We start from the raw sequence: 26,636 nt of genomic DNA, 5'->3' as shown, positions 1-26,636 counted from the left end.
CCCCCGCGCCCGGCGCGGCCCCTCCGGCGGAGCGGAGCCGGCGCCCGCCGCCGCGATGGACAACAGCGTGGTCCTCGTCAGCGATTCCGACTCAGAGGGCGCCCGCTCGCCGCCGCTCCAGCCCTGCCGCTCCCGGCACTCGCTGCCCGGCCCCGCCGTGAGTCCGCGGCTCCCTCCGGGCACGGCGCCCCCGCCCCACACAAGATGGCGGCGCTGCCACGGCGGGCAGGGACGGCGGGCGCGCACGGACGAGCAGCCTCGGGGGCAGTGGAGGGGGTGGCCGTGTGTTCCCCGGTCCCGTCCCGTCCCAGCCGCCTCCTCAGGGAGCTCCCACCCTCTTCCCAGCCGGGCTCGGTCGCCGCGGTGCCTCCCGCCAGCAGAGCCCCGTTCCACAAGCGCGCTCCCCGCAGGGGTCCCGGCCTCCTTGGCCATATACCCTCAGAAAGAGCCCGGTGCCTGCCATAGCGTGTCGCGGTGCCCTCGCTGCACCCCGAGAAGGGTCCGGCCCTGCAGGGCTCAGCCCCCGGCGGGGTCGGGATGCGGTGGGGCGGCTGCCGCCCCTGCTCCCCGAGCCGCTCCTCGGCCCTGTCCCGCTCCGCCGGCGGCTGCGGGGCCGGTGGGGCCGTGCGGCGGCGGTTCCGGCACGAGGCTCGGGCCCGGACGGGGAAACGGTCCCCGGTCCCGCACCGCTGTCCCGGGTCCTGAGGCGGTTGGAGCCCTGTACCTCCCTCCCTCCCTCCGCAGCTCCTCTTGCGTCCCGCAGCCCGCTGGGCTTTGCCCTCTGCTTGGGGAGGCAGCAGGTTTGAGCCGGGGGAAGAAAGTGGATTTAAATTCTCTGCTTTGAGGTGCTGAGGGAGTTTTTTTTTCCCCAAGAGCAAAGAGGCTGTGACCCCTCCTGGGCCTGCCAAAAGCTTGGGAAGTGCAGTGTGTGGTCTGCTGCTGGTGAAGGCACAGCTGCCTCCCTTGCTGCCCCTCGGAGCCTGCATTGCCCAGCGAGGCCCAGATGGGAGTCCCCAAAGTGTCAGGGTTGCTGTAGCTCCGATTGGTGCCACAGATCAAAAGGCAGCTTTGTTTCCTGCTACTCCTGTCCTCCAGAGCAAGTGATGTGACACAGAAGAGGTGGCAGGGTTTGGATCCTGTGCTGTTCCTACCAGCACCTGGGTACAGGAGAGCTCCCTGTGCTTCCGTTGCCTTCCCTGGACATGGCAGCAGGACTGGCATTTCCCTGTCGTGGGAAGGAGCTGAGCAGGCAGCCAGGTCTGCTCTGAGCCAAGGCACAAGGACATGAGCCCTGAGGGGAGTGGGGAAGAGCCTGGGTTGGCTCAGGCTCTGCTGTACTGCCAGGGGAGGCTGATCCCAGAGCTCAGGGCCACAGTCCCCCTTGGACAAGCAGAAGGGTCTTTGCCCCTTTTCTAGGCTGGTGCCCTTTTCCCTCTTAGACTGGGACTGCAGTGCCACCATAGCAAGGGCTCCTGGCAGGACAGGACATCGACACTGCTGCTCTGTCCCCACAGGAGATCATTGACCTGACCTGTGAGGATGCAAACTCAGACCCAACAGCGTCGAGCAGCCCCGCCATCATCGACCTGACTGAGGACATGTGCAGCCTTCTCCATTCCACCCTTGGGGCTGCTCAGAACTCCAGAAATGCTGCCCCAGCAGCACACACGTCCCATGCCCAACTCTGCCCCACTGCAGAAAAAGAAACACAGGCGGTGCCAGAGCCAAGCCCTGCACCAGCATCACACAGCACTTCTGAGAAGCTCAGCTCCACCGTGGTCACAGCAGAAACCATGGAGAACTGCAGCTGCCTTTCTCCTGTCTCTAGGCACCACAGCTGGAGCCTGGAGCAGGATTACAGCACTACTGCCTTTAACAGCAGCTTGGACTCAGAGTCAGACTCAGACTGCAGGTCCCCATCTCCCCCCAGCCTGGACAGCAACAGCAGCATGGGAGCTGATGGCCCAGAGGAGGATCCTCCCCAGCCCTGCCTGGAAAGGAACCTCCCCCCAAGGCTGAGTCCTGCCCCAGCCATTCCTGTAACACCAGGAAAGCACCAAAGGTCTTTGCCAGAAGCAAGTGACTTCCCAGCACACCAACCAATGCAGCAAGCCACCCCAGCCAGGACTGATGCTGACAGCAAGGCCTTGCTGGATAAACTGCACAACTTCCGCAGGAGTGGAGTCCAGCACCTCTTCCTCCAAGGCATCACACCCAACAGGGACACACAGAAGGTAAACAGGGTTTGGAGCAGCCCCTGCTCCCCTTTGCCAGGCAGTTGGGGGCTCTGGTTGTTGCAGATCCCTTCACAGTGGGCCCCACATCACAGCTGGGTTTCTCTGTGTCTGGGGAGCTTTCACCCATTGTCTTGCCTTGCACACAGCAGAAACCTGGGCTCATCCCCAGGGGGAAGCTGAGCATGGTGCACACCACCATGGAGGAGAACATCCTGGAGGGCACCTTGTGTTTCCTGAACGAGTTTGTCTCCTGCCAGCACCGTCCCCCCAAAGATATCATCTGCCACCTCATCAAACAGATGCTGTTGGACACCCACGAAGGGGAGGTCCTCAATGACATCTATGCAGTGCTGATGAAGATCCAAATGTATGTGTTCCCCTTGTCCCAGGGCTGGCTGGGTGTTCCCAGGGGTCTGCCCAGCCTAAGGGTTGTTTTCTGTGGGGCTCACCCACAGAACAGAGAGTGATTTCCCCTTATAACCTAGGATAATCCTCCTGCCAACTCAGGTACACCCTGGGCTCTCTGAGGGTGGGTAAGGGACAGCTTGTGACACAAGGGAGCCCCTGGGGACAGAAGAGTGTGTTTGCTTTGCCCTGAAGCACAGGTCTCATTTTTCACTGCTGTGACATGGCAGAGGTGCCTTCCCTGGGCTGCAGCAGTGCCAGCAGTGGCTAGAGCAGCTCCCTCAGTTTGCTCAGGCTTCCCACAGAGAGGTACAATGTTTTATGAGGCCACAGACATAGGAGTCCTGGGCATCTCCCTGGAGTATAACCCGTCTGGTACTTCCAAAAAATTAATGTGTTATGGGCAGGAGAAAGGGTGAGGGCAAAGATGGAGAGGGGAAGGCAGGGAAGGCACCTGAGCAGGTGGGACTGGGAGTGGCTGGGGAAGGGCTAAGAGGCTGCCATGCCTCCAAGCAGAGGGTCAGGCAGTTCAGCACAAATGGACATGGCTGTCCTTGCAGGCTCCATCCAGCCAACATCACCACGGTGGGATGGGACTGGACACTGGTGAAATTCATCATGGAGCAGCAGGTACTTGGCACCTTGTGTGTCACAGGGGGCAGGGATCATCGAGCATGTACTGCCTAAGGGAGGGTGAGTGTTCCCAAATGCTTCCTGTGGCTGTGCTCTGCTGCAGAGCTGGCCAGTCCAACAGTGAGTGCCAGCTGGGAATCCCACATCCATCCACAGTGCTCCCTTACTCAGCACAGTTTCAGGCAGTTTGTCCCACTGAAGAAGGTGCAGATAAACTCTGGGTCACAGCACCAGTGCAATGCCCAGCAATGCCCCTCAGGCAGCTCCTCCTACAGCTACTCCTCAGAATGTACATCAGTACATTCCCAAGCCAGCCAGCTTCCCTGGTGTCCCCGGGCCTGTGGTCCCACCAGACTCACATGCTCTCCCTCTGCCCCCAGGAGAAGCCCCCTGGCTGGCTCCTCTTCCTGCAGTACGTGGTACAGACCCTGGAGGATGACTTCCAGCACAATCTGAAGTCATACCAGCTGCAGAAGTCAATTGCCAAGAAAGTGCTTTCATGTGACTTGTGCTTCAACAATGTCAAGTAAGGGACACCTCCTCCTTGTTGTCTAACCAGAAGCTCAGAGGCAGGGCCTTAGGGAACATTTGTCAAGACTCCAGCCAGAGTTTCAGACTTTCCAAGAAGCAGACTTGGGAGACAAAGGAAGCATAGGGCCAGCTATAGGGACTAGGAAAACATTTACAAAAGCAAACCACCACAGATGATGCAAGGCCTTTCCAGTCACAACAGAGTGGGCTTTTTCCAGGGATGAGGTCAGATTTGCACTGCTCAGGACAGGACTGAGAAGGAGGCAGTCTGTAGGCAAGTGTACAAATCAAGAGAGCTCCTTTGTTGAGCTGTTCAACAGAGCGACTTCCTAACCTGTCCAAGTGGGTGGAACATAGTCTTCATAGTCAGGGCCTTTCCTCCAGTTCTAAGTGGATCTAGAGGTCAGAACACAGCAAAACGAGGCACAACCCCAATAAAATTCTTGTTTCTGTTCCAGGGAAGTGGTCAATTGGTTGGTGTCAGCAGTTACAGGAATTGGGTTCTCCCAGCCCCAGGAACAGCTGCAAGAAGCCAGGGCTGAACACAGCTCATCTTCACCAAGGCTGGCCAGCACTCAGACAGAACAGGCCCAGACTGCTTTCTTTGCCCAAAAGTAAGCTCCAGAATTCCAAACTCCCTGCTGGCATTATCATGGACCCAAGGCAGGCAGAAGCCAGAGTCACTCTCACTGTCAGTTCAGGGAAGCCAGGCTGTACCTGTGACCAGTTTTGCTGGTTCTTCTTTGGGTTAAAGACTTGGTGAGCAAAAGACTCACCTAATAGAAAAGTAGCTCAGTGTCATCCTCTTGCATGCAGTGTAAGGCTGGAGCTTGTGGCCCACAGCTCAGGCAGCCCCATGCTGCTCCCACACTCAGGAGAGCCACCAAGACTTCCAAGGGTCAATCTGGGGATGAGCTTTGCTTGCAAAAGCATCAGATTCAGAAGCCACCAGGAGACACCAAACCTGGCCCACGGCATTCCCGTACCCCTCACCACACGAGGCTGAAGCAGGGGCCATTCCCAAGGCTTTGCTTGGCAAGCTGAGGGGCAGAGCCCCCTGTGCTGACTGTCCCCTCTCACCCAGGACAATGCTCCTGCTCCAGAGGATGTTGGCCATGGCAGTGGAGGTGGACAGATCTCCCACCTGCAGCTCCCGCAAGATTGCAGACGACATCTTCCCCTTCATACTGAATATCCCCCTGAGGAGCCAAAGGTGAGACAAGCATGTGCAGGGCAGCATTTGCCTGTGTGATCAATTATCTTATTCCAAATTCACATCCAAGTCTGGATGCACAAAGTTCTAGAGGGTATAGAAAGGCCAGGCAGCAGCAGCGTGGCTGTGTCTCCCGTGGAGCTGCAGCATCACCAGCTGAGCAATGATGTGTTGATGGAAACACACCCAGGTGGTGTGCTGCTGAGAACAGTCAATTCTCCCACTTGGTAAAGTTGTGACCTTAAAACTGTAAGGAGGGTCTGAAAAGCAGTACTGTGCAGCACAGCCAAGCACTGGCAGAGACATCACTATTCCCATGGGCAAGCAGGTAGTCAGAAATATGATGCAGTTCCTACAGCTTTGCCTTGACATCTTTTGTTTGCTTCTTTAAGAAATTCAAATGTGAAGCCAAAGCGCAAGGGAGTGAAGAGACCACTAAGCCCCCAAGCATTTTAAACCCACCTTTCAATGCCCAGCAAGCAGCCCTTGACATCCTTTCAGCAGAACTCTGTGCACACACCAGGTACAAACCAAGCCAAAGTGACTCTAACCAAGGTGTCACTTTGCCCAGGACAGATATCGATCCTTCCACCCCTGACCCCAGGTCACCCTTGCTTGGCTGGGCTCCCTGCAGATCAGCAGGAATGAGCCACAGCCACACAGGCTGCTGGGCAGGGTGCAGTGAAGCAGCTCAGTTTGCTTTGCTAAGGTCACACCTGAGGAGGAAAACATGGCCAACAAAGGTCTCTCACCACATCTGGTGGTCTTCCTTCCAGGCCATGGCTGGGTAGCCCCTGCAGTCACCCCACATCTGCACTAGGTCAGCAGGAGCGTGCTGGAACAGTTGTCTCTGGTCAGGCTGTGCTGTCTCAACCAAAGGAAATTCCTTTTGTGTTCCAGGGAAGCTTTACTGAACACCATGGAGAGCCAGCTCCTGCGCTGCAGACTGCTGGAGCTGCTATTCCAGCATAGCTGTGACGTGCCCACAACCGCATCCATGTCTCTGGACAAGGTCCTGTATTTCCTGAGCCACTCCTCTGTGCTGCCACAATTCCAGGTATCCAGTCCAACCTCTCCTTTGACTTCTTTTCCCTCTGAGAAAACTTCTAACAACCAAATACTGTCTTCTGTCCTAGGATGAAACAGCAACGTGGCAAAGGTGGGATGAGATGCTGCAGTACTTGAGTTTGCTGCTGCTGAGTTACCACAGTGTAAAACTGGGTAAGCAGTGCTTGTTCTGGCCCTAAGTCTCATCAAGAGGCTGCAGCAGAACAGCCAAATTCCTCTTCCTCCTCTCATCACTACTGGTCAGTGAATCTTAGAAAGACAGTGTGCCTCTCAGGGAGAGTGAGACTTTGCAGAGGAATCCACCATCATTTATGTAAAGTCTCACTCCCCCTGAACTCCTAGAATAATGACTGTTGTTGGGCTCTTTGGAGACTCCTTTGCAGCTGCCCATTTTGCCATTCACTCAGAGACAAGGATTATACAAGCCTTGTCCCTTCCCCATTCCCTGGGCTCTCTCTCTCTGCGTGCCAGATGAGCTCCAGGAGGGGCCAGTTCCTTCTTCCCGAAGTCTTGTGCAGAACCATGGAGGATAACAAGAGGATCAATCCCATTTCCAGCACTGCCTGTGGCACACTGGGTCCATCCCAGCAGCTCAGGCAGCCCTTTGGGTGCTGCCTCTCCCCAGCAGCGTTTCCTCTTTCCCCAGAGCACCTGCGGACCTCTGTCAGCGACCGGATGAAACTGATTGCTCAGAGAGCCAAGGCCAGGCTCCAGGACAGTGATGACATCAGCCAGCTGGACATTCAGCTGAAGATGAATGACTTCATCAGCAGAATGCAGAAGACCCTGGGGGAGCCTTTTCCCCCACAAATTCAGGAGAAATTGTTCATGCTGCAGGAGTTGTTTTTCATTGTCACTGCTGCCTGATGGAGACAACCACTGCAGCAAGGGGGACAAAACTTCATGTTCTCCCCCCCATATAAACCCCCACATCTCATACTGCAACCTCAGCATCATGAGGTTGGTTTATACAGTTCTTTTGAAAGACTTTTGGTTTATATTGTCTCCAAATTTCCATTCAAGTTTGCCTTGTTGTGCAGTTTTGCAAAGCACTTTGTACACTTTTAAAAAGTGAGTTTTTTTCATGTGTGCTAAGACATTTTGTCTTAATGCCAGCACTGAAAGTATTTGCCCCAACAAATCCAGGAGAAATTGTTCAAGCTGCAGTTGTTCTTCACAGTCACTGCTGCCTGATGGAGACAACCACTGCAGCAAGGGGGCAAAACCTCATGTTCTCAATATAAACTCCCCCATCTCATACTGCAATCTCAGTATCAGGGAGGTTGGTTTATACAGTTCTTTTGAAAGATGTTTGGTTTACATTATTTCAGAATTTCCGTTCAAGTTTACCTCATGCAATTTTACAAAGCACTTTGTAAATTTAAAAAAATAAATTCTTTTCATGTTTGCTAAGAGTCTTTAGTCTTGGTGCCAGCTCTGCCCAAAGTCCAGAGCTCTGTCAGATCACACCACAAGGCCATGCTTTAAACCCCAGCCTTCCAAATCCATGAGATTCACTTGTGTAATCAGAACCACAGCAGCAGCTGTACCTCAGCACCTGAGTCTGTTCCATGACTTGGAGCTCAGCTACACTCCAGGAGCACAGGGAGCACCAGCATTCAGAGCTCAGACTTCCCCAGGCCAGGTCAATCATCCTCCATCAGCAGCACTTTAAAGGGCAACTAAAAACACTACAACAGCACCAAAGGGGAACTGGACATCTCTAGGGAAACACCAGCCTAGTTCCCACACCTGTGCCCACCTCCACAGTACAGGTGGAAACAGCACTCAAGCAACAAGAGACAAAATCTCAGGAACATCAATTTGGATTGCTCAAGAAAACACCAAGATGTCATGTTTAGTTTCACCTGCACAAGCCCTAAGACAAAACTGAGCCTGGCTGTAAACCCAATCTCCCTGTGAAAGGGGAGTGTATGGGCAAGTATTTCACCCTAGAGAAGTGCTGCCAGAGCCTTATCCACCAGAACCTTGACCCCACACTCACTGGACAGCCCCAGATTTCTCCCACAGATGCTCTGCCAGCACCAACACACACTGTGAACCTCCATTCCACAAGGATTTTATTGTCCTGTAACAAACAAAACAAACATACACATTAGGAGACATGAATACAGTCAACAAATAAATTAATGTCAAATGAGAGCCTGATTGCCAAGGTGCAAATGAGTGGTGACAGAACTGCTGGTTTGGTGGGAAACTTTCACACAACACATCACTGGCAGTGCTGCTGAAGCTGGAGAGAAAGCAGTGCTACAAAATGTGCTGCTCAGAGGGGCCAGCAGCCAGCCAAGGCAGCCTCAGGGAGAGTGTTTGGTTTAAGTGAGAATCTCCAGAGCTCAACAGTTACCACCTGGTAAGTAACTTCTGTAGAATGTCCTGGCAATAAAAAAGCTTCCACTTCCAGATGCAAGGCTGCTGCTGGCTGAGGGACTCTGCAACACTATGCTGAGATCAAGAGCAGATCCATTTGCCACAGCACAGGTGAGGATTCCAGAGCAATGCTGCCTATCATGCTTAAGGGATTAGATGGTAGGCAGGAGTTCCTTCCACTTTCCCTGAAGGCTGGTGTTAGCTGTTCCCAGGAACTGGTTCAGACTAGGTCAGGGATCACATCCAGCTGGACCTTAGCAGGGAGGAATGTTCAGCCTTGGTCTGCCCTCAGTCCTTCCCCAGCCCTACAGAACACACTTAATGCTGATAAAACAAAATACCCTGTCTGAGAAGTGTTCCCAGTGTCTAATACATTCTATACAATTCCAGGGGAAAAAACAAACCAACAAAAACAAATCAAGCAGCATCCAGAGTGCCAGAACACGTGCAAATCTGCTGTCTAGGACACAGGACAGGGCTGTTTTGCAGAACAAAGAGAGGATTACTTGCTTCAAACCACACCAGCTTTGACTACTTCCACCTTCTTAGGGGAACATGAAGAGTTGGAAGAAAAGGAATTCTTCCTCATTACTTCAAAGCTCCATTAGATTCTGCTCCCTGCCTTTCCAATGAGAGCATCTTAGAATAGTCGCTAGTCTCTTTTCCCTTTAAAAAACACTCCAAGAACAAAAAACATGGTCACACTGGATAGTGAGGGAGTGCCACATTTATACTGACCTACCACACACCCCATCTTCCTTCTGGCAGTTGATGGTCCAGTTTTCAGTCCTTGCTTGTTCACATTGTTTTCTGCTTGATCTCTTGACAGAACCAGTCCTCCTGTGGGTCCTTCAGCACTGAGCAGGACAAGACAATCAGATTCCAGGCATAAAGCCAGGTGCTCACACACCACATGGAAACCTGTCCAAAATAAACAGGCTCAGGGTTTCACTGTGGTGGGGTGTACTGGGAAGCACTGGCAGCCCAAACCAGTGCAGTGCAGCAGACAGGACAGTTTACATTGGTTTAGGACAGTGCAGGAGTTTTTCCAAGACTGGCTTTAGCAGGACAATCAGGACTGTTTCTTTCTCTGAGATGAAGAGCTGGAAAAGGAGCCTTTCCTACTTTAGTACAGCACACAGGACAGGGAAGCAGAGCCTAAGACACCCTGTAGCCTGCTAAAGACACTGGAAGCTTTCCTCTAGAACCCAGTGGGAGTGAGCACGTTCAGATCCCGAGGTTTGATATTGTGGGAACGTGGAGATTGTTTCCTCCCATCTGTGCCTGGAATGTCCATTTTGGGTGGCTTGAAGGTGCCTGGATCCTCTGTCATCCTTGTAGCCTGAGCACGCATCAGCTCCATTGGGGATGGCTTCTGGGCACCCTTATAGGACTGAATGGTAAATCCTCCTGATGAAAAAAATCACAGTAAAAAACAGGAAAACCAGTCAAATCCCCTTCCAACTGCTGCCAGGAGTGAGCAGTGTCACTGACACTCAGCACCACAGACAGCCTATGCAAATTCCAGCAGCTTTGTATGATCTGAAGCCTATTCCACATCAGGGGTGGGCACTTCCAGTCTTGTTTGCATCACATATCAGAGAAAGAGTAAAAAGCTGTCACCCTCACACCCTGCCCCTCCCACTGCAGCTCACTGCAAGTTATTTCTACTTGCAGATCACAGGTTTTACCCAACTGCTCTATATTTAGGCACAGAAATTCTATGACTAACACACATTCCCAAGGTGGTCCTGGGGAGTAACAAGGCAAGCAGGAAAGGACTCCAGAAAGAGCCAGCAAGTTCCCTCCTTGGCAAGGCAGATTTTCAAGGACATACCTGTATCACTGACTGATTTCTGGACAGCTCTGGGTCCAAAAAAGCTCCATCTCTCAGATCTGTCCCCACCACCTTCCATAGCAAAGTCTGAGCCAGTGATAGAAGTAGAGGATCCCTGACTAAACCAACCCCTATGGAAAAAAAAATAATTGAGATGTTTAAAACGTGAGAATAAATACAAGTGACATAAATACAATTCAAGTGAATAAATACAATTCAAGTGACCCCACTATGCCAGGAACTTTTCATGTAGTCAAAAGGGGCAATTTAAGAAATCTTAAGAGGTTTGTTACAACCCAGGATAAGCTATGCATGTTCAAGTTCCAGATGCTTCCAACATTTGGATCTACCAAACACAAACCCTCATGAGGGTCTGAATTTCACCCTGTGCAGTCTCTCACAGGATAGGAAGGTTATTTGCAGCAGCTCCCATCCCAGCAACCCACAGGAAACCAAAGGAGGCAGAGTACCTGTTTCTGTGCCTGGGGGAGGATTGGGGGGTGCTGCTTGGAGTGGACTGAGCAGAAGAATTCTGTTTGTCATCTTTTGTTGTGTCTCCATTCTGCATTTTTAGGTTCTGTCAGGAGAAGCAAGAGAAACAGAAGCAACACAGCTTAAATATTGGACATGAGGAACAACACCCAGGTTTTTTTTACCAAAACCAGACTGATAAATTGTTTTTATCACAGGTGATAAAGAATAAGTGTCACCACACCTAAAGTTGTATCCAGTATTACAGTACCTGTGTACACCCCCTTAGGTTTCTCTTCACATCAAATATAAGCATTTTTAAAGTTCTTTTAGGCTACAGAAAGGAACACCAGCCCTCACAGGGAGGTTGTGGATGCAGCAGAGCTCACTTCAGCTACCTGGTAACTGCTCTAAATGCCACAGCATCCATTTGTTTCCAGCACTAATCAGAGCAACAAAGCTTTCAGTTGTCTAATGTGGGTGAGACCAGCTCTCACAGAAGGTACAAGATCAGGAATACCAGACCCTGTGATGCAATTAGTGCACACCAGGATGGAAACACTGCCCTGGAACAGAGATGAACCTGGGCACAAAATAAACAGGAACTGCCTGCATGCATGTTGTTTACAAGCTGGACAGTACAAACTGAACTTTGAAGAAGTCATTTGAAGGGCAGTTACAGTTCAAACACAAAATACACCCTGTAATGTTTCCTGTGGCTATTCAAGCCACACTAATGCAATTCATGGACGCAGGCACTGAGACTTTGGCCTCCTGGGAGGACACTGCAAGGGTTGACCATTAAACTCCAACTGCAAAAAATTTTTAAGAGCTCAGCAGCCCACAGTAACAGCTTCATTCAAGACTTTTGTTTTCACTAAGACACATCTGCTAACTTCCACAATGGAAATGCACACTTTACAAGTTCTCTTTGGACACATAGTTGCAGAATTCAACTGCAGGGCACCATTCAAAAGTACAGCAAGAAATTCGATTGTGTAGGGTTGTCTCCACTTGGAAAGACAACTGTCATAGTTTGATATGACAGTGAAATGTGACAGATTTGAGAATAAAAAAGCTGTTTCAAAGCTAATGTTAATTTTAAAATACAATTGGGTAAACTTTACTACACAAAGAGCTAAAAGCCTTCAGAGGAAGCAGCTTAAGGAAAGTTTTAGCAACACACTCCAGAAGTTCTGTCAGCAGGTAAATGTTAAACCAGACCCATCCTACACAGAGAAATGCAGTGGAAAACAAGCCTTACATGGACTGCCTCAGCCACCCGGTGGTACTTGGTCTCCTCAGTGGTGAGGCCTTTGTGGGGTGTGTAGCCAGCTTCCCTCAGCCCTGCCTGCTGCTCAAAGCGCTGGATGCTCTCCTGAGTCTGCTCTGGAACACACAAGAGCACAAAGTCACACAGCAATGCCACCACAAGCAGTTCTAGCAACTGAATGCAAACCCTTTTTCATCCTTCACACACTGCAACAAGCTGAGGCAGAAAGATGTAGCTGGTGAGATATTCTGACATGCCTGAGACAGGGGCTTAGTGAGATAAGCAGTGATTTGTCCCAAATTACCAAACACATCACAAATGCAACACCTGTAATTAATCCCATCTCACCCCAATACTGCATCACTCCTACTCACAGCTCCATAAAATCCAGGAGAACCCAATAAGTTGGACACTTTAAGTGGCTCACTGCATTCAAGGGAGCCTTGCAGGTCATGTTTTAAAGACTCCCAGTGATTTTAGACCAGGTAAAATAAGCCATTTCAGCCAGACACAGAGCCAGCATCTAATACACTGATATCAGCTTCAGTTCTGAAAAACACAAGCACTCCCTCCAAACCCCAGCATAAGATGTTCATTCCCTGGTGGAACAAGGAGAAAAGTCAAAAGGAATCAGAGCACAAAAAGGTTAGTGGAAAAGCCCACTGTCTTCTTTAAACCAGATAACAATCCCTGTGTTTTGTAGCTGCTGAAAGAGGCAGCATGGACAGATTAACACAGAAATAATTCCTCTTATTGCAGAAGGGCACATCTTCTCTGCAAACATAACTGACCCCATTTTATTTTAAAGCATCATGGGTCATGTTTAGAAGTGTTGCAGTTAGCAAGGCAGCTGCTGCTGTTAACAACATCAATGCCAGAAGTGCTCCATCAGCACAGTGTGTCAGCTCCCCTCACTGCCTGGGTCAATGGCAGAGCTCTGCCTGTCACTCAGAAATAGTTAATAAGAGTTAATAATCAAACAGAGCAGCAGCAGCCTCTGCACCCCAGCAACATGGACTGTCAGCAAACAACAAACTCTGCACTCCTTCCCCACCCCTGCAAACACACAAGCACCACACGTGGCCTCTTCCCCAGTTCCTTGCTTCCTTCCAGAAACATCCTCTGAACAAAACAAACTCACACAGCACCAGAGCAGAGCCAGTCTGAAGCCAAGAGCTCTCCAGGAATTACCCTGAGGCATCACCAAGCTGGAGCCCCCTCAGTGCCCAAACCACACATGAGTGAGTGAGAGGTGAGTTCTTACTTGTGATGAGGGAGTTCATGATGATGTGAGTGGCCTTGGCCTTCACCACAGGCACCTTGTTCACACTTTCAGTGGATGATGAAGGAGTTATGACAGGCTTCATGTTGGCCTCCCCTTCCTCGTCCTGTGGGGAAGCAGCAGGGACAGTTTGAGATGGGGATCTCAGCACCTGGCAAGGACACATCTCTAACTGCACAAGTGAACAAGGCCATGCTGCTCTGGCAGCCAGCCTTCATCCCATGGGAGCAATCCCTGGGCTGTGCACACTGCAGCAGGAATGGTCAGAACCCCAGAATTCAGGGCAATGAACAAGTGACTTCCATCCAACATCTGAGCCCCTACCAGGCTCAGAGCAAACAAGCTGTTAGTCCAAGTACAACAAGGTCAACAGGCAAGAAACCAGAACATCTGTTCTTCTCCTAAATGCAAACTGGACTTCAAGGTCAACTGGGCAAAAGCAGCAAGAGCACCTTCCCAGGCAGCTCAAGCACCAGCTGTTCACAGAATGGCAGGCACAGAGCAGAGCCCGGAGTGAACAACTTGTTTTCCCCCCGTATTCCTTACATGTTTCTTGCTCAGTGTGTCTGGTGGTCATAGATCAACCACTAGACCCCAGCAAAGAAACAGAAAAGAAATGCTAGAAAACAAAGTATCCTGTGAAACACTGACTTCAACCAACCAACACAGGAGCTCCCTACTGGAAAGTTTATTTTTTGCACCAAACCACAACTTCTGGCTGTCTCTCACAAGAGATTTAAAAACCAAGGAGGTTTAAAGTAGAGGTTAAAGCTCGAAGGGATACAGAATTACATTCTTCCATCCAACAACATTTAGTTTCATTTCAAACTTAGAAAACCGCCTCTAAATTTAAAAGGGCTGGTCCTGCACTCAAAGCATAGAATCCCAGAATTGTTTGGGTTGGAAGGGATCTTAAATATCATCCAGTTCCAACCCCCTGCCGTGGTGGGGGGACACTTTCCACTAGAGCAGCTTGTTCAGAGCTCCCACCAACCTGGCCTTAAACACTTCTAGGGATGGGGCAGCCACAGATCCCCTGTACAAACTGTGCCAGTGCCTCAGCACACTCATTGTGAAGGATTTACATCCAGCCTAAACCAGCCTTATGCTCTACTTTAATTACACCTGACTGCTGGGGATTTTTTTAACCACTAACACGGAGGAGACACTCAGCACACGTTTGTCCCATCCACACTCCATGCGCGCATTGCAAGGCCAGGCAGCAGTGCCGGGCTCTGCCCCCAGCCCCTCCCGAGGGTGCTGCTGCGAGGGCAGGAGGGTGCAAGGACGGGGGGATGCCAGGGCACGGTGCCAGAGCTGCGGGGCACCCAAGGGCAGCCGGGGCCAGCCGGGCCCGTACCTTCGAGAGCTCCTGGTACTTGCGCTCGGGGATGACCGGCTGCTTCCAGAGCACGCTGGCGCACAGATCGGCGGGCGGCGGCGTCATGGGCGCCGTGTCCTCCAGGGCATCATCGTAGCTGAAGGCGCGGCGTGGAACGCCGAGGGGCAACGACATCCTGCCCGAGCGGGGCCCGCCGCCCGGCTCCAGCGCTGCGGAGAGAGCGCAGCGCTCAGCGCCCGCCGCCGCCGCCGCGCCCGACCGAGCCCGGCGGGGAGCGGGTGCGGAACCTTACCGGGAGCGTCGGGCTTGCCAGAGCTCATGGCGGGGGCTCAGCGGGGATCGGTGAGCGGCGGCAGGAACAGGCCCGGGGCGGCCATAGCGGAACCGCCGCGAGTCTCCTGAGCCGGAGGCTGCTTATCCCTGCGGGGGGCGGTTTTATAGGGGCGAGGTCTCGCGAGATGTGGTTTGGCGCGGGGCACGCTGGGAGTTGTAGTTCGGGCGGGGAAGGCGGGGTTTGCCCGTTCGCCGGGGCCACAGCGCACCCACGGCCCGGTGGCGGGGCTGGGGTCGTGTCCTGCCCAGGTGTGCCGTCCTCCTGCAGACAGGAGGTTGCTGGGTCAGTCCACAGAGCGTTAGGTCCTGGAAAACCAATCCTGGAAGCTGGCAAGCCCATCAGGAACAAGAGTACGTGGCAAAGAGTCTCACTGTGACACCTTTTCTACAGCTGCTCCTTCCTCTTCATCAATGAAAGGCTGACTTCTCTGCTGCCCTCCAGTTCCTCGGCAGGAAAGGGACCCCAGCCGGCTCTCCCAAGCTGCAGGTACAGGGAAAGGCCACAGCACATGGCCCTGCTCCAACTTACCCTGCCTACAGGACAATCAGCCAAAGTCTGAGTGCTGCCCACACCCAGCCCTGTCACCACAGGGGGGACACGTGTCCAAGGCCACCATCACCAGCAGCTCTCCAAAGCAGGACTGCACCAAGCCAGAGCCCACAAACAAGACGTTCACAAGCAGCTAGAAAGAGTATTTTATTTTAGCAAAGCTAAAGAACTGCTGGGGGCAGTTCTTTCTGCTGCCACACAGAAAGTGAGCAGAACAGCACAGTCAGTGCCGGTGCCAAAAGAGTCTTTCATGGATAGTTAAACCCTCTCTGCCTAGTGAGGGTTCTTCCTCCATCACCAGAGGCTGTTTCAGTTTGGAAAATATTCACGTCAAGCCTGGACTTGCAGGTAAACCTGAGGAAAAAGAGCAGTCACTGCACTTCCATTTTTTCTGGCTTGAGCGATGCAATGAAATTCTTGTACTCCTCGGGATAGAAATTCTTGTACACATTGATCTTCTTCTTAATCTGTTTGGGAGTATCCTGGTAGTAGTTCTTCTCATCCCGAGCCATTTCCTGTGACAAAGCAGAAGGTAAGTGAGAGGAGCAGCCCCAGGAGCAAACACCAACCCAGCCCACCCCCACCAGTGCGATCACTGCCTGACTCAGATGGAGCTGGCCACAGTTCAAAGTGGTTTTTTCCCTTAAGAATCAGCTGACTGCAAAACAGGATCCAGGACAGAGAGGATTAGCAGTTCTCATGCTGCTGTTTGGTAAACCCAGGAGTGAATCCCTTGCTCTGGACTGTACCTTGTAGTTCTCCCCATGGTTCTGGATCATGTATTTCACATAGTCAATGAGGTCCCGTGACAGCGTGTTCGACTTCTTCTCAGGGAGGCTGGCCTCCAGTTCCATCTCTGGGCAGAGGGCAGAGGCAGCATGAGGGAGGGGAAGGAAGCAACAACACCTTAGAGGTCTCCAACCTCCCCTCAAGGTTCACCCCAGCCACACAGCCTGGGGTGACATTTCCCAGCAGGTTGGTGCAAGAAAACAGCCCAGACAACATCCAGGCCTGCACTGCAGCTCTTCTCCAGCTCACACAGGAGCAGACCCTTTCAGCCCAGGCTGCTCAGAGCTGCCCAGTCCACCACTGAAACACCAGGCACTGCCTCCAGGGCTTCTTGTCACCCTGGAGCCATGCACCAGCACATCTCACAGTGACAAGAGCCCTCCTGAGGCTGCAGAGACAAACACTGTGGAAAAGACATGATCCTCCACGAGGTTGGATAAGAAACAACACCCTTCCCTACCCCTGGCACAGCACAGAGTGACAAAATAGCCCAGAGGGGCTCAGGAGAGCCCCAAATGCAGCACTGACCATTCACCACGTACGGCTTCCGCACTATTTTCTTTCCTGGCTGTTGTCCATCACTTTCCACTTCCATTCCCTGAATTATAGCAGAGAAAAGACAAATTAAGAAAAGCACAATTGGAAGAGTGCTGTGTCCCCACACATTGTTCCCAAAACTCCAAACTGCTTCTACATGGCTGCAAGGGCAGGAAATCCCAGATGGCTTAAGCAGAGCTTTACTTGTGCCATTAAACGGGCTTGTGGGTGAGGCTGTCAGCTGAGAAACCCTGTGTGAATGGAGACAAATGGCAAACAAGGTCATTGCTACTTCTTCCTTGAGCTTCTGGGGGCCACCTTTCACCTGAAAGTGCTGCTCTCTTACACAGATGGGCCTGGCTGGCACTGCTGTACACAAAGAGCCCTTCTTTGTTATCAGGAACAACTTGGCTGCAGCGCTCCCAACCCCCCCGTCTCTGGCAAGTCCCAGGACTGACGTTTTTATATTTGTTCTAAAGTCCATTATGTCTCCGGAGCGCTGTAGCTCGTTCCCACGCCAGGATCTTGGTGAGATAAGCGCGTAGATCAAGATAAGAAACTTGTCCAGTGCCAGAGACTCATCCAGACTTAACCTGCCCAGGATACCTCCCCCCACAAAGGAGCGGCCCGGGCCAAACCCTCCCTTACCAGCTGCTTCTTCGGGATGGGGACAGCCTTGTTGGGATCCTCGGCCAGGCCCATCTCGGCCAGGTTCTGCGCCACCGACTTGTGCGGGTCCCAGGCATGGCGGATGTGCGAGCTGCGAGGGGACAAGCGACATCACGGCGGTGTCCCTCACCCCGCGGCCCCGCGCGTCCCCCTCCCCACCGACACGTGCAGCGGCTCCCGGCCGCCCTGCCCCAGCCCAGGCCGGCCCCCCGTGCCCGCGGCGCTCACCAGGCGATGCGGGGCGCGGCGCGGCGGCGGGCGCTGCGGTAGAGCCGCTTGCGGTTGAGGTTGTAGGAGTATTTGTGCCGCCGGCTCTTCCCCTTGGCCTTCGGCATGGCGGACACGCGCGGGACGGCCACGGGGCTGCGGCGCCGGCCCGGGGCACCACGGGAAGTGTAGTTCCGAGAATGCAGCGCCGTGCCGTAAATGTGCGCGTCGGACTGCAACCCCCGGCATGCACTGCTTCGGAGGAGGGGCTACGGCAGCCGGAAAGGGCCTCGCTGTCACCTTGGCCATGGCGGCCGGGCCGCCCCCGCCGCTGGAGCCCAGCCCGCTGTCCACCTTCCCTGAGGAGGGATTCGCGGACAAGTTCCTGCGCAAGACCCGCGAGAACCCCCTGGTGCCCCTCGGTGAGGGTGGGGCGGGGGGTGGCGGGACGGAGGCGGAGTGAGGGGCGCGGGCCGGCGCGGTGGCCGCTGGTGAGGGCCGGTCCCTCAGCCCCGGCCGGCTGTCCCCGGGAGGCGCGGCTCGGCTTCGGGAGTGCGGGGGAAGCCGCGCCTCACGGCCCCCGTCCTTCCCCGCAGGCTGCCTGTGCACCGTCAGTGTCCTGATCTACGGAATCATCTGCTTCAAGAAAGGCAACACTCGGCGCTCCCAGCTGATGATGCGGGCGCGTGTCATAGCCCAGGGCTGCACCTTCGCCGCGCTGCTGGGGGGCATGGCGGCCACGGCCTTCAAATCCCGACAGTGACCTCGGACAAGAGCGAAGCGGCAGTCACGGGCAGGTGTCTACCAGCAGCCCTGGCTGGGGATGGAATTTTCTGAGGCTGTTGTGATGTCTCGGTACAGCCAGTTCTGGAGCACTGGAAATGGGGTGAATACACTCTGTGATTAACATGTAATTAGGCTGTGGCGCTTTTTTTTTGTTTCCCCAAGAGCTCTCCTGCAGCACTGAGGCTGCATGTCACCCGTCAGACTTCTTGTTCCTGCTTGATGCTGTCACAGGCTGATAAAATTGTGACTTCTCGGTCATGGTCTGAGGCGTGGTTGTAGTCAGGCAGTGACCAGCATTTGAGAAATGAGCTGCCGATGAGGAAGGAACACTGCTTATGGCTTGGTCCTGGCAGGACAAAGTCTCTAGGCACTGGGGGAGGCAGTTTGGGAGGTTGTGAGCTGTGTAATTAAAACTGGTGAGTAATAAAGTGAATTGCAGCAAGATTCTGACTGATACTGGATTGCAGAGCACTGACAAGCCATAACAGTAAACAGTGAAGGGAGAAGAAGGAGTGGGCATGGCTGTCTTGAAGCTATGGTGATGCAAGAAACAAGACATGAAACTCCCTGTGTAAACAAGTGGGGAACTCACATTTCTGAAATGAGGTCTGGCTGTGTTCTCTGGGATGTGCTGCTGCTTTGGCTGTTCTTGCTGAGGAGTCAGCAACACCTTCTTCTCCAGGGGACCTGCCCTGCCTGTGTCCTGGCAAACATGGTCCCACTGTTGGTTTTGGATCATACCAGGGCTTTGGTGATCCATGAGGCTTTGCCCTCCCATGCCAGGGCCAGAGCTGGGAGGACGTGGGGCCAGGGTCTCTGTTCATTGCACTGTGGCTGCAGCAGCTCACACCTGCAGGGGAAGGGGCACAGACACCTCTGCCTGTGCTGAAACACCTCACCCAGCAGCCTGGGCTGCTTCCAGGTGCTGTTCTGTGAGGTGGTGCCTGTGCCACGAGTCCCTGTAAGGATGTGCTCAGGGGTGAACCCTCTGTCTGCAAACAAGGACATGGATTGTCCTGTGCAGGGAACTGGGCTGCTGGGCCTTGGCAAGGAGAGGGAAGGCTCTTGCTCACCAGAGCTGATCTCTGAGTTGTGAGGGTGGGCATCAAGCCATCACCAGTGCTGAGCAGGGTGAGCTCCACCTTGGCACAGGGAGCCCAGGGCCTCTCTTCCTTCTACAGCTGCCTGCACAGGACATCCTTCACAGAAGAAACTGCTTCTGCCTGCCCCACTGGCACCTCCAGCCCAGCCAGCTTGGGGCAGGGTGTGAGGAGCAGCAGGTGGGCAGATCCATGAGCACAATCCCTTGGCAGCTGGAGAAAGGTGCAGTGGACAGGGAGCAGCTCAGCCAGTTTGGACAAGTCAGAGCTTGCAGTTCCTTGGGGATAGCCAAGCCCCGGGTCCTGCTGACATGTTTTGTCCCCCTCTGGCCTTCCTCTCACTCTTTTTTCCTGAAGGACGTTCCTCTTCCAGCCCCATCCTTTCCACACGAGGCTTCATGGCTGTAGGTTCTCCTAAACACAGCGTGCATCCCTAATGCAGAAATACAACAGTGCCGTGTAGGATTGGAGATGTTGGTTTATTGTAACAGGTAATTTGGACAGTCACAGATACCAAAGCCGAGGGGATGTAGAACAGCTGTGGGCACGGCTCCCCGAGAGCTGCCCCGGCCTGACACGGAGCACATGGCAGCTGAGGCACCCAGGGGCCCAGCTGCCTGCAGGGCTGGAGGGACAGAGCACAGGGGGCACAGTGTCCCCCACAAGTAGCCAGGGGTGCTTCCTGCTGCTCTGCAATGCAAGGCTGAGGCAGGAGCTGAGTCCCCAGGTGTCGTGCAGCACAGCAGAGCTGCCTACGCATGCTGGAGCTCAGGGGGCCGAGCAGGAATGATCAGCCCTATGGGCAGGGGGCACAGTCCCAACACACAACAGCAAGTGATTCCCTACACACCCTTTTACCTTCCCAGCCCACTGGTGAGATCATGCCCCAGAGCCCTGGGTGCCCAGGCACCCCACAGCTGCAGCAGCAGGAGTGGTGACATTCTGGCCCTGGAGCCACAGCTGCAGGGCAGGAGAGCTCTGCACACTCAATTTCCAGCTGAGCAGGGCTCTGCAGAAAGGGCTGAAGTGAACGTTTGTGGGCTCTGCTCTACGTCCTCCCAACCTGCTGCAAGCCCTTCCCAAGCCTTCAACAGGCCAGACCCAGAGCACCCGCTCAAGGCTGTCCCTCTCCTGCTGCCCAGGAGTTGTGCAGGTTCCCAGGACTGGTGCTATCCCTGCCAAGCAGAGGAGAAAAAGTTTGAGCAGGGAGCAGGACTGAGGCATCTCCCCTCACTGCCTTACGTGGGCAAAGCCAGGGGGCAGAGCAACTGCAGACAGATGTGCAGGTTGTTCCCAGGGCCAGTACAAGCCCCAGCACCAGAACTCTGCCCAACCCTGCTCTGGGTCCCTAGGTTAGGAAGATGGGGGTTTGACCTGCCCCACAGCAGTTGGACCTTCCTACCTCCTTCCCTGCAATTACACAGCCTCCATCTCCCTTTCTGGTAGCAAGGGAAGGAGCAGAGCAAAGCCAAGGGTCCCCCAAAGCCTGGAATCCCACATTCCCAACTGCTGGTGTTCATAGGGGAAGTGGAGGAAACATCCTGAACACTCCACAGTCCCTCCCAGTGGCCCACACCCCTGTGCTGCCAGCACTGCAGGATGGATGGGACATGGACACTGGAGCTGCACCAACGTTTCAGGGCATAGCCAGGCTGGGCAAAGTTCTGATGGGCTTGGGGCAGCCACTGGCAGTCCAGGCCCAACCTGGGCACCTGTACTCACATTCCTCAGTCCCTGCCAGTCTGGCAGTGCTGCAGCCATGCTCCCTGCAGGACCCAGCCGTGTGGAGACAAGCCAGGGCTGTTTCTCCACCCTCCCAACCCTGCTCCAGCTCTGCTCTAAATCCCATGGGAAAGGCAGACAGCAGCCCAGGATCCCATTGGGATCAGGACTGAAGCCTATACATGGGGCTGCCAGCACAGCTGCAGGCAGGTTTATTCCCAGCACAGGGCTGAAGTGGGGAACACAAGATGGGATATTTCTGCTCATTTAGCCAGGCCCTCAGACATAAACTCCTGAAGAGCCTGGGCTGGGGCTTCCCCACTAACTCAGCTCTGCCACCCAGTGCCGCTTCCCGGGGAAATGCCACAGTGATTTATAAATAAGTGTAAAAAGAGACCAATGCACCTTTTAAGCAAAGGAAAACCATGGGGAGAGTTATACAACCAGTGAGTCGAGCACAGCCGAGGCGCAGATCACGGAGCAGGGGGTGGGAGGCCCTTCCTGGGCCAGTCCCTGAAGCCACCTGGCTCAGTGAGCCCAGCCATGCCCGCTGTGCTCCCGGCTGTGCCAGGCACAGCTAACGGGACAGGGGCGTCTGTTTGAGGGAGATGAGCACCGAGCGCATCCGCGAGACATCCTTGCTCTGCTTGCTGCTCTTGGGGTTGAAGTCACACAGCTGGGCCACCTTCTCCCACTCAGAGCCTGGGGTCTCCTCCTTGGACTCCTTCAGGAATGCTTCCTCCGAGGCCCTGCAAAGATATTGAGGGTTGTCACTGGCAGACCCCTTTCCAAGGAGATTCTTCCTTCTGTCTTAAAAACCCTTGTGTCCCTGCTTCCTGTCCCTTTACTCCAGCTGATGAGCTCAGCGTTCTCTGGGACCAAGAGACACACGATGCTCAAGTCTGCCTTTGGCTGCACTCACCCAAAACATTGTTCATCCAGGGGCGCAGGAGTATCTGCCTGCTCCCAAGACTTCACCCCCATAGAGCCATCCCCAAAAAGAGGCATAAGAGCCCATGGCTATGCATCTTCAACCAGCTCCCATAGAGATATTTCTAGGAGCTCCACTCATCTCCTAAAACTCCACCATTTGGAGACGCTCAGCTGCATCATCCTCCCTCTGGTACCTCACCAGGCCAGTGGTGATGCCACCTCCCAGCGTCCCCCCTTCCCTTGGCTGGGCAGGCAGTGCTGGGGCCGGGACCCCCAGAGCCTTTGGGGCAGGATAGGGTCTGTAAGAGGCACATACACGTAGCCAATGACATCGGCGTCCGGCTGCTGGTAAAAGGCTTTGTCAGCGATCCTAGCCCCGGGCACAGAGAGAGAGAGAGTGGAGCGGAGTGGAGCGACAGGCAGGCAGAGGGTTAGAAAGAGAGAACAGAGGGGGTTAGTCCTCCCAAAGAGTCACCCACACACTTCAGCACACCAGGAGAACCTGGAGCCCAACCCTGCCCCCCTGCGAGCCCCATGCAGGGGCAGGAGGCACTGAGATCCCAGGGTGATCCCAGTGTGGTTCCAGCCAGAGTGGCTCTGCACAGCCACCAGAGCCACTCCAAGACCTGGGAACTCTCCCCTTGCTTGGCAAGGCTCTGTCCCTGCAGGGCTGGACCCCACTGTGGGCAAAGAGGCCCTCAAACATCCCAGGGAGGCAGACAGTCCTTCTGGCCATGCTGACCTCAACATACCTGTTGTTTGCTCGGTTCTTCTCCATCTGCTCATTCTGACGCAGGTTCCACTCCTCCAGGTCCTTCTTGGCCTTCTCACGCCATTCCTGCTCAGTCACCTTCGATGCCGCATCTAAGGCCCGAGTGACACAGAGCCCATCAGCCACACTGGCACCTGCTGGGTGTGCTGAGCAGCCCCTTGGCAGGCAGGACAGCTGCAGCCCCTCAGACCCATCCCCAGTCCCCACCAATATTGGCCAAAAAGCACCACAGCCTCAAGGATGAGAGATCATTGGCAGGGGAACAAGACATCTTTCTGGGATGCATTAGGGTCACCAAGAGGTGAGGTACCCCAAGGGCCCTGACTGCCATGTCACAAGGTGCCACAAGCACAGGGGGCTACACACAGCCTTGGGTCTCACCCAGCTCCTCCAGGCGCTTCTTCTGCTCCTCCCTCCACTTGCGGATGCTCTCGGGTTCCTGGGTCAGCCGGTCGGCCTTGGCGATGGCTGCGTAGGCATCCGTGGGGCCGTTGGACTCCTGCAGCACACGAGCACCTCACCATCAGCACCAGTGTCCCCAAGAGCCCAGCCCAGCCACCTCCGAGGGCTGGCAGCAGTCGGGACTCCACACTCCCAGCACTGACAAGCCAAGACAGGAGGCAGGAAGGGTGACAGCTTGGGACATGTGGGACAGTGTTCCCAAAGTGCTGCTCAAGCCCAGCCTCAGGCTCTGTCACCTGAAGCCGTCCCAGCAATTCCCTCCTTGACTTGCTGCTCACTGCCACCATAGCTCTTGTATCCTCCAGGCAGCCCCAGGGCACAGGGCAGACACTGGCCTTGGAACTGCTCCCCAGGGATTCCTGGCCCTCACTGGGGCCCAGGCAGCTCCTGGACTGAGCTGCTTCCCTCACGTCTGAGCTGAGGGCCCTGTCAGGCCCAGCACCTCCCCTACCACCTTCCACTGGCCACATGCCCAGTCTGACACCAAGCTCTGCAATGGGATTACAGCTTTCTTCCAAGATCCTCAATCTAATTAAGTCTGTCTCATTCCTGATGCGATTATCATCCTGTAAACCACGCCTGGGCAGGGCATATGCTCCACTGCTGGGTACAAAGTGGGGTGAAGGGCTAGTGAGAGGCTGGCACTGCTGACAGCAGAGCTGGGCTTCAGGCTCCCAAAGTGATTTGAGATCCAGGTGGGTTCCCCCAAAAGGCCCCTGGCCACAGGGCAAGTGGTTTTCATGTGAGATCCAAGTCCCATGGCAGCCCTATCCTGTTTCTGGCCTGTCAAGAGATGCTCCTGCCTGCCCCAGAGGCCTCCAGAAGCTACCCAGGCTGGAGAGAGGGGACTTCTTGGGGAATGGGCGATTTGTCACCTGCTCTTAGGGCCCAGGCACTCCTTCATGGCACAAGCCACCTGCAAACAGATGTGGGGCAGATCATGGCAGGTGGGACACATCTTCTCTTCAAAGAGAATGGAGCAGCCAGGACTCCCACGGGAGACCCAGACCTTTCCAGGAGCACCGTAGCTGTTCTGCAGCTGGATAGCAAACTCCAGTCAATGCTGGGGGCAGAACAACAAATTGCTGGCCCCATACCCACCCAATGGTCCTTAGCAGCCCTGGGCCAGCAAAAGGCTGAGCTCTCACCTGAAAGACATCTCCATTGACAGTGGCTCCTCCATTCTGAAAACCTGCTCGAGAAAAAGGAAAAGAGAAGGAAAAACACAACTATGGCAGCTGCAGGTGATCCCAGAGGGGCTGGTGTCCATGAAACTACATCAGTTCAGCTCCTGGGAGTTTGTCTGTGCCTTTTTCAGCCCAGCACACCCATGGCACAACACCCTCCCACTGTCCTGGCCTTGGCGGGATTCAGCAAGCACCTCTCACTCTCCCACACAAACTTCTGCAAGTATTATGTCTTTATGGTGTTTTCACTGCTATTTAATCTTATCTGAAGATTAGGGAAACTGCTCCAGCAGAAGACTGACACAGGCTGCTGCTCTGACTGTAGAAACACAACCTGACCAAGCCAAACCTGCAGATGGACACAGCTGATGCCAGAGCTGCCGGCCAAGTGCCAAGGCAACTCTCCAGGGACACGGCCCATGGAAACACTCCTCATGCTCCACCAGGACAGGAGGGCATGCCTGCAGGCCCAGGTCCTGGGAGCCCACCTGGGATGAGCTGCAGGGTTAGGGTTGGTAATGAGGCACCCATCTACCTGCACAGCCCCAGAGAGCTGCACACCTGGGGCACAAAACCAGCCCAGGCAGGGGACTCTCTGCTGCCAGGAGAGAAAAGGCTCTGAAGGATTCACGCTCCAGGCCCTGAGCTTTCCCCAGTGACCACAGGGCTTCTCCTGGCCAGCCAGCTGCAGGCACAGACCCAGGCCAGCACTGTCCCCAAAGTGCTCAGCCCCATGACTACACCCAGCTCCAGCCTGTCTAACTGCATTTATCACTGTGGCTGACAACACCTCCCCAGGCCCAGATCTGCCTCCATGGCCCTGTGTGCAGAGCTCTGCAACCACTGCTCCACAGACAGCACGAGGAGACCCTGTGGGGCTGGGTTAGGGGAAGGAGTCAGAGCCCTGTGGCAACAGTGCCCCCATGGCCATACAGAAAGCAGATGCCAAAGCCCCTGCAGACTGGAGACACAAGAGAGCAGAATTAGCACATTCCGCCTGCAGGGCCTGGGACCACAACGTTCCCAATGGCAATGTCTTCCATTTTGCATCCCAAAGGGTTCTCCTGTCTGTGGGGACAGTGACAAGGCTGTCACTGCTCCTCAGTGCCGCCTGGATGCCTTTTACACTGCCATAGCTGGAAGCACTGAAATATGGAGTCGGGAGTCCATCCAACCCGGAAAACCCAGCACAAGGGGGAGAAATCGCCCCACGGCTGGCACATCCCAGCTCAGGGTTCACCCCACATCCCCGAGGCTCGAGAAGCCCTTTGGGCACAAGCAAAGGCCCACATAACCCTGGCTAGGATGCCAGCGTGGCCCACAGGGTCACCCCGCCACCGGCCCACGAGATGCCGCACAGACCCCATCACCCACCGGGGATGCTGTGGATCCCCCGGGGACCGCAGCCCCGCGCGGATGCGGCCCGGAGGACCCTTCCCTGCCTTCGCGGCAGAAGGGGGACAGCCCTCCGTTACCGCACAAGGTCGGGAGCCTGCCCGCAGCCAGCGGGAGCGCGGCCGGGAGGCCCCCGCGGGCGTGCTCACCCTGTTCCGGCGGGGCCGCCTGCCCGCCCGGGGCGGCGGCCGCCTCGCCGTCGGTCGGCCCGAAGCCCTCATCGTTCTCGATGCCCGCGATCTCGCTCTCCTGCTGGGCCAGAAAGGCGGCGGCCGGGTCCTCCTCGGCGCCAGCGCCCTCGGATGAGGAAAAGAAGCCGAAGTCGTCGGCCATGACCGGCCCGCCCGCGCCGCTCCCGGTCCGGCTGCGCGGCTCGGCTGGGCTGGGCCCGACTGCGCCCGGGCGGAGCTGTCGCTGTCACTGCGGCGGCGGGCGGGGCGGCCGCGCTGACATCAGCGCCGGGGCGGGCCCGCGGGCGCGTCCCGCCTCCCCGCCAGCCGCAGCGGGCACG

The 26,636-nt window shown here is 55.0% G+C and overlaps 5 protein-coding genes across 7 annotated transcripts; 2 read left to right on the top strand and 3 right to left on the bottom strand.

Moving 5' to 3' along the window:
• Positions 1-16: 16 nt before the first annotated feature.
• SIMC1 (SUMO interacting motifs containing 1) lies at positions 17-7,475 on the top strand. 2 transcript variants are annotated; one of them, XM_058035073.1, is made up of 10 exons: positions 17-157; positions 1,515-2,234; positions 2,387-2,604; positions 3,203-3,272; positions 3,656-3,801; positions 4,265-4,420; positions 4,891-5,019; positions 5,920-6,076; positions 6,156-6,240; positions 6,734-7,475. In XM_058035073.1, exons 1-10 carry the CDS (start codon positions 56-58, stop codon positions 6,952-6,954), a joined length of 2,004 nt encoding a protein of 667 aa, XP_057891056.1. In that variant the 5' UTR covers positions 17-55; the 3' UTR covers positions 6,955-7,475. The 2 variants fall into 2 exon arrangements, with proteins under 2 accessions (XP_057891056.1, XP_057891055.1); XM_058035072.1 differs by having other exon boundaries at positions 2,384-2,604.
• A 676-nt stretch (positions 7,476-8,151) lies between these two features.
• On the bottom strand, positions 8,152-15,098 carry KIAA1191 (KIAA1191 ortholog). The gene is made up of 7 exons (XM_058034743.1): positions 14,976-15,098; positions 14,702-14,892; positions 13,324-13,447; positions 12,051-12,175; positions 10,786-10,892; positions 10,316-10,446; positions 8,152-9,888 (listed from the first exon to the last, which is right to left on the bottom strand). The coding sequence occupies exons 1-7, from the start codon at positions 15,001-15,003 to the stop codon at positions 9,680-9,682; spliced, it is 915 nt and encodes a 304-aa protein (XP_057890726.1). The 5' UTR covers positions 15,004-15,098; the 3' UTR covers positions 8,152-9,679.
• A 602-nt stretch (positions 15,099-15,700) lies between these two features.
• NOP16 (NOP16 nucleolar protein) lies at positions 15,701-17,915 on the bottom strand. The gene is made up of 5 exons (XM_058034804.1): positions 17,790-17,915; positions 17,541-17,652; positions 16,884-16,953; positions 16,316-16,422; positions 15,701-16,081 (listed from the first exon to the last, which is right to left on the bottom strand). Exons 1-5 carry the CDS (start codon positions 17,894-17,896, stop codon positions 15,938-15,940), a joined length of 540 nt encoding a protein of 179 aa, XP_057890787.1. The 5' UTR covers positions 17,897-17,915; the 3' UTR covers positions 15,701-15,937.
• A 119-nt stretch (positions 17,916-18,034) lies between these two features.
• On the top strand, positions 18,035-18,998 carry HIGD2A (HIG1 hypoxia inducible domain family member 2A). The gene is made up of 2 exons (XM_058034892.1): positions 18,035-18,190; positions 18,365-18,998. The coding sequence occupies exons 1-2, from the start codon at positions 18,076-18,078 to the stop codon at positions 18,529-18,531; spliced, it is 282 nt and encodes a 93-aa protein (XP_057890875.1). The 5' UTR covers positions 18,035-18,075; the 3' UTR covers positions 18,532-18,998.
• A 1,116-nt stretch (positions 18,999-20,114) lies between these two features.
• Positions 20,115-26,536, bottom strand: CLTB (clathrin light chain B). 2 transcript variants are annotated; one of them, XM_058034985.1, is made up of 6 exons: positions 26,275-26,536; positions 24,692-24,735; positions 23,463-23,580; positions 23,062-23,173; positions 22,626-22,679; positions 20,115-22,125 (listed from the first exon to the last, which is right to left on the bottom strand). In XM_058034985.1, the coding sequence occupies exons 1-6, from the start codon at positions 26,456-26,458 to the stop codon at positions 21,954-21,956; spliced, it is 684 nt and encodes a 227-aa protein (XP_057890968.1). In that variant the 5' UTR covers positions 26,459-26,536; the 3' UTR covers positions 20,115-21,953. The 2 variants fall into 2 exon arrangements, with proteins under 2 accessions (XP_057890968.1, XP_057890969.1); XM_058034986.1 differs by lacking the exon at positions 22,626-22,679.
• Between the last annotated feature and the right edge of the window lie 100 nt (positions 26,537-26,636).

This window comes from Melospiza georgiana, chromosome 15 (assembly GCF_028018845.1).
Source record: "Melospiza georgiana isolate bMelGeo1 chromosome 15, bMelGeo1.pri, whole genome shotgun sequence".
NCBI classification, from domain to species: Eukaryota; Metazoa; Chordata; class Aves; order Passeriformes; family Passerellidae; genus Melospiza; species Melospiza georgiana.
Note: the sequence above shows the minus strand (reverse complement) of the source record. Positions and strands in the feature narration are given on the sequence as shown.

Bases quoted from the DNA above. Each gene is read 5' to 3' on its own strand.
- KIAA1191 (XM_058034743.1), bottom strand. From the start codon at position 15,003: ATGAGCTCTGGCAAGCCCGACGCTCCCG. The intron at 13,448-14,701 runs GTACGGGCCCGG...GCTTCCCCACAG, and splicing joins AGTACCAGGAGCTCTCGAAG to GACGAGGAAGGGGAGGCCAA. The intron at 12,176-13,323 runs GTAAGAACTCAC...TGTGTGTTCCAG, and splicing joins CATGAACTCCCTCATCACAA to AGCAGACTCAGGAGAGCATC.
- SIMC1 (XM_058035072.1), top strand. From the start codon at position 56: ATGGACAACAGCGTGGTCCTCGTCAGCGATTCCGACTCAGAGGGCGCC. The intron at 2,235-2,383 runs GTAAACAGGGTT...CCTTGCACACAG, and splicing joins CCAACAGGGACACACAGAAG to CAGAAACCTGGGCTCATCCC. The intron at 2,605-3,202 runs GTATGTGTTCCC...CTGTCCTTGCAG, and splicing joins GTGCTGATGAAGATCCAAAT to GCTCCATCCAGCCAACATCA.
- HIGD2A (XM_058034892.1), top strand. From the start codon at position 18,076: ATGGCGGCCGGGCCGCCCCCGCCGCTGGAGCCCAGCCCGCTGTCCACC. The intron at 18,191-18,364 runs GTGAGGGTGGGG...CCTTCCCCGCAG, and splicing joins GAACCCCCTGGTGCCCCTCG to GCTGCCTGTGCACCGTCAGT.
- NOP16 (XM_058034804.1), bottom strand. From the start codon at position 17,896: ATGCCGAAGGCCAAGGGGAAGAGCCGGCGGCACAAATACTCCTACAAC. The intron at 16,954-17,540 runs GTAAGGGAGGGT...GCTATAATTCAG, and splicing joins CCATCCCGAAGAAGCAGCTG to GGAATGGAAGTGGAAAGTGA. The intron at 16,423-16,883 runs GTCAGTGCTGCA...CCCTCTGCCCAG, and splicing joins GAAGCCGTACGTGGTGAATG to AGATGGAACTGGAGGCCAGC.
- CLTB (XM_058034985.1), bottom strand. From the start codon at position 26,458: ATGGCCGACGACTTCGGCTTCTTTTCCTCATCCGAGGGCGCTGGCGCC. The intron at 24,736-26,274 runs GTGAGCACGCCC...TTTCTCGAGCAG, and splicing joins GGCGGCCCCGCCGGAACAGG to GTTTTCAGAATGGAGGAGCC. The intron at 23,581-24,691 runs GTGAGAGCTCAG...CGTGTGCTGCAG, and splicing joins TCAATGGAGATGTCTTTCAG to GAGTCCAACGGCCCCACGGA.